We start from the raw sequence: 5265 nt of genomic DNA, 5'->3' as shown, positions 1-5265 counted from the left end.
AAAGAAAGAGACCGACAATTAGAGTTAAAGTACGGCTGATATTGAGCGTAATCATCATTGGTTTTTCTTAATCCAAATGCAATTAGTATTAATTGTGTTCCATGGGAAGTTAAAGTTTGAGTATTTTCGAATTGTTTAAGTTAATTAATTTGATCACCATCTCTTTTTCTTTCTTCCTCTTTTTTATTATTTCGTTTTTTAAATCAGGGGGCATAAATATTTTTTAAAAAATATATGATCTGGAATATGAGACTTTCTAGTAGTCAAGATTCCATTGGACCACAAATAGCTCTTTTTCTTGGAATATATGCTATTTAATGTATCTTCTCATTTCTTCATCATGACTCTTGATCGAGGTTATATTTTCATATTAAATATTTGATCTTATATTTAGCTTTCTCTATAATTAACATGCCCATATATATTACATTAGATTTAACACTTGATGCGTAACATGTACGTACGATTGGATTACATACACTTTTTTTATTAAAAAAAAAACGAAAGAGTTGGGAGAAAGATTTTGTTACAGTTTATGAATCTTGAACTTGAGATCTCATTTAAAATTTAATATTTTAATGTGAGTTCTAAATAATGGAAGTGAAATTTGTAGATTTCTCGTGTAGGAAACATTTACATGACATCTATTGACACAAATGAAAACAATGTATCTTACATTTACTAATATATATCTCTCACAAACCAATCTTTATGTCATCATATTTGTTTTTGTTCACATCTTCTTTGTTATTAGCATCTAAATTCTTTTACCACATGCACTTCTGTTTCATTACCGGATTAATCAAACACTCGAGCTGTATGAAACGGCAAAATTCACTATTTCACACAAATTCAATGAATGCATGCATGAGAATTTTGATCTTAATATCATCGATCTACGGTTAACTACAAAGCCACTAATATATAACAACGAAAAAGGAGAAAAATATCCATGTATGAAGAAAATTTAGGCTGCTATACAATCTTTCAAGGCAAAATAATTAAGCTCATGAGTGACACATAAAATTAATTAAATCTCCCAAAAATATAAAAAAAAAGGCTAAAAATTGAGTATTTTTCAATTCAATGCTCTCATTTTTCTGTGATTGGTTCGAGATCCTTCAGTAGTCCAACTACCTGTTGCATGGTAGGTCGCTTTGAAGGAACTTCAGCTGTGCAAAGATATCCAATCTTGAAGGCTTCTACCAGTTGCTCGTCTGGTCCGGTTCCACGAATTTTCGGATCAATAGCTCGTGATTCTTGTTTACTCTTGACTAATCCTCTTACCCAACTAACCAAGTTTGCTTCCTTTTCCTCTGGATAATGATCTCCAACAGGCTTTTTCCCAGTTATCAGCTCGAAAAGAATAACCCCGAATCCATATACATCAGATTTTGGTGTCGGGGCCTTTGGAGAGTCAGTTCCTTGCTGAAATAACTCAGGTGGCACATATCCCGGTGATCCACGAGCAATCTCATCCTCAAGCTCATTCCCAAAAATCTTAGCCAGTCCAAAATCCGACAATCTTGGCTCTAAGCTAGAGTCGAGATAAACGCTGCTAGCTTTGACGTCTCTGTGAATAATAGGAGGAAAGCAGCCATGATGAAGAAATGCTAGTGCACGTGCCGTGCCAAGTGCTATCTTGTGCCTGAATCTCCAAGTCGTTAGCGACCCTTCAGACCCAACATTTTGTATCCCATTGTTTTCAACTTCCCATGTGTCGGTGCTCCAATCTTCTGTCGTTTGAACACCGAGTGGCAAATCATACAGCAGGTTTTGCAGGTTTCCATTCTCCATGTAATCATATATAGCAATTCTTTGATCCCCAGCCAGGCAATATCCAGTTAATGGAACAAGATTAGGATGTTTGATCCGACCAAGATACTCGAGTTCCCTTGCTGCTTCTTGGTCCGTCATGGTGGATCCATGGACCAAGACTTTAACAGCAACATGAAAGCCTCCTGGTAAAACTCCGCCATAGACCGGCCCAAACCTCCCTTCAGCCAACAATGTATCCCGGTCAAACTGAGAAGTTGCAGACAAGAGGTCTGCAAATGTGAAATTCAGCAATGGCTTCTCGAAAATCACAACCGGCACAGTTGTTGCTTGCTTAACATCAGCTACCCACGTGGTTGAATCAGTCTGGAATGAGAACGGTCCCGAGATAGTCTGTTCTTCCTTCAAAGAACTCTGTTTCACGCCCTGGATTCTAGATTTTCTTCGGTATCCAAAGGCTAAAAAGAGTAAGGCCACAAGCAAACAAATCATTGAGAGGGTCAAAGCCAAGGCAAGCTTTAGCCCTCTATGCTTTGGAGATTTTCTTGTAAAGAAAGCTGGGTTTGCGGCGATCGGACAGCTGTTCACAGATCCAACAAAAGACGCGCGAAAAGTTTCAGGGGAAATTTGTGATGCACAAAAACTCAGGTTGTTATAAGAGAAATTGAATCTCTCCATATTCTGGAGTTCTGCTAACAGCATCAAGGGGATGTCTCCTGTCAGATTGTTGTAAGAAAGGTCAAGAACTTCAAGGTTCTTGATAACAAATGGAGGAATGAGATCAGTAAGACGATTTTTCGAGAGATCAAGTATCTTCAAACTACTCTTACTTGAGATATTACTTGGAATTTGACCGATCATGTTAGTTCCAGACAAATTCAAATACTCTAAGTTGTTGAGATCATCAACTTTCAAGAATTCTTGTTCGGTGAACCTATTATGCGCAAGATTAAGGTGTCTGAGATTCTGAGAATTACTCAAATCAGTAAACTCTCCACTGAACTGGTTCTCTGACAAATCCAAATACTGCAAATCTGTCCAATTGAATATGGAGCTAGAGCTAACCTGATCAATGTGGCCTTGAAACTGGTTTTTGCTCAAATCAATGACCTCCAGCGGACCTTCAAAGATACCAACAACAGGACCCTTAAACATGTTGCCCGAAATATTCAGATATCTAATCATTTTCATCCCCAAAAAATCAGAATCCCGACCCGAAATTTCGTTTTCTGCCAGGTTCAGGAATCTCAAGTCGGGGAATGCACCTCCAAAACCATTAGGAAGAGAGCCCCGAAGCTTGTTTGCAGATAGATCGATGGAAACCAAGAACCGACATTGCAAAATGCCCAACGGGATAGTTGATTCAAACCCATTGCCACTGAGATTCAGAACTAGCAAATTCTCGAGGGAGCTGATTGCTTCAGGTATACTCCCAGATAAATGGTTGAGAGAAAGGTCCAAACTTTGAAGTTGTCCAAAATTGCCTATGTTACTTGGAAGCCTCCCAGAAATTTGGTTGAACGAGAGATTAAGATTCTTGAGTGTGCCCAGACTCCAAAAATCAGAAGGCAAAGCAGTGATACTGTTATTGCTAAGATCCAAAGTTTCAAGATTTGCCAATTTTCCAAGGGTGGAATCAGGAATTACACCAAACAGCCCCAAACCAGGCAATTCCAACTTCACAACACTTTCACCTTTGGCATCACAAGAAACACCTTTCAATGAACAAATAGAACCCGAAAAGCCGAGATCTTTAGACACATTTAAGCCCATTTTTTGCAAGAATTCAAAGACAAATGACTCATCCGTATTAAGTTTTTGGCAAACCAAAGGCCTAAAGAACAGTGTTAAAACCAAAAAAGAACCAAACATTCCCAAACCCATCATTTTTTCCCCACTCTGCACTTACTTACGAATTGACTAAGACAAACACAATAAGCATTAATTGCCAAACCGCCCCAACCGCCCACAGAATCTCTCTCTTCACTTCAATCTCAGACTAAAGCACCATCAATGCATTACAACCTCCTGCAACCAAAAAAAACAAAAAAAACCCCATTAACACCGCCACTAAATACCTCTCAATTATGAATTTGAGGTTCCAAGAAACCACAAAGAAAGGTGTAAAATTTCTCAGAACCCCAAGGAATTCGAAAGGATTAAAGCATAAGCATGGAAGCAATCTCACACAAAGCACAGGTATTTCTACATAAAAATCAAACCTTTTGGAGTTTGAGATACTGAATACTAGGGAATGAATAAAGGGGGGAGGCTCAGCAATCAACTTGTCCATACCTGTGCAGATTTTCCAATGGAGCCAAGAAATAAAACAGCCCAAGAAATAAGTTGCTGTCTCTTTGACAAAACGAACATGAGATGGCTCAAATTTTCCACAAACAAGTATTTTTTTAATGAAAGAAAAAAGGTGGGGAGGATTGTTTATTACTGTATTTGTGTAGTAAGGAGAATAAATAGACAGTTCAGAATAGAAAGAAAGATGTTTGGGGTTTCATAAATGGCAAAGATATTTGAAGTTAGAAAATGTCTCATGGGGTTGGTGAATAATAACAGTGTGTTTGTGTGTGTGTTGGTTGTGGAATAAATTATGCTTTATGGAGAGGTGTGTGAGTGATCTCATCATTCGCATTACCTTCTTTCAATATTTTTGCCAAAACCAAAAATAAAGTTCCAATTTCCACTATTTTTCATGAATCATAGGAAAGTTAAGGTCTCTTGATTTTAAGTTTCGTAGGTTTGAATTATGTATTCGAGTTTTAAAATGTTATATGTTGAGAAAGCAAGCGAAAACATTTTCTAAACCATAGATATTTCAAATCTTCACATATTTATTTGTACATTTTATATATGTAATGTAATATATTGAAATATTTGTTAAACGTTTTGTTTTCTATTGTGGCCATTAAAGTATCCATCTATTGTGGTCAATTATGGATTCTTAATAAGGAAGTCATGAAAAAAGAGCAATTTGTGGGATTTATTGTTTTCGATTTTGTTTATTTTGATTAATCATTGCTAGTAAGCTCATCGCTCATCCATAAATCTGATTTGGTGTAGATTTTGCACCATAACAGTTAAGTTATGCCTAAACATACAATATTTATTTCCAACTCTGGATTTTAAATCAAATTTAAATTGAATATTCTTATTATTTTAATTTCAATAATTATTTTATTTGATCATATATTATTTTTAAAATTATTAATATATTTACGCCTTAAGTTCATGTTTAAGCAATTCATACAATTAGCTCAATTCATTATAAATAATCAACTTAATTAGTTAATTACGATATATTCTAGACATAATTACTAATTAGGATGCTAAAAAAATTTATAAAATTATTTATTATAAATAATGCTTATTTTATATAAATAAATATTTAAACTACTTTCAAAATAATTCAGTTAAGAAAAATTCTTGCACATGTAGCATGAGCCAGCCGAAAGTGTGGTAAATTCTGTGGAGCAA

General features: G+C 35.8%; 1 protein-coding gene across 2 annotated transcripts; it reads right to left on the bottom strand.

Annotated features, from left to right (window-relative positions):
• Positions 1–938: 938 nt before the first annotated feature.
• On the bottom strand, positions 939–4311 carry LOC140882310 (probable LRR receptor-like serine/threonine-protein kinase At2g24230). 2 transcript variants are annotated; one of them, XM_073288245.1, is made up of 2 exons: positions 4072–4311; positions 939–3804 (listed from the first exon to the last, which is right to left on the bottom strand). In XM_073288245.1, the coding sequence occupies exon 2, from the start codon at positions 3661–3663 to the stop codon at positions 1093–1095; it is 2571 nt and encodes an 856-aa protein (XP_073144346.1). In that variant the 5' UTR covers positions 3664–3804; positions 4072–4311; the 3' UTR covers positions 939–1092. The 2 variants fall into 2 exon arrangements, with proteins under 2 accessions (XP_073144346.1, XP_073144347.1); XM_073288246.1 differs by lacking the exon at positions 4072–4311 and adding an exon at positions 3999–4061.
• Between the last annotated feature and the right edge of the window lie 954 nt (positions 4312–5265).

This window comes from Henckelia pumila, chromosome 2 (assembly GCF_033568475.1).
Source record: "Henckelia pumila isolate YLH828 chromosome 2, ASM3356847v2, whole genome shotgun sequence".
NCBI lineage: Eukaryota > Viridiplantae > Streptophyta > Magnoliopsida > Lamiales > Gesneriaceae > Henckelia > Henckelia pumila.
Note: the sequence above shows the minus strand (reverse complement) of the source record. Positions and strands in the feature narration are given on the sequence as shown.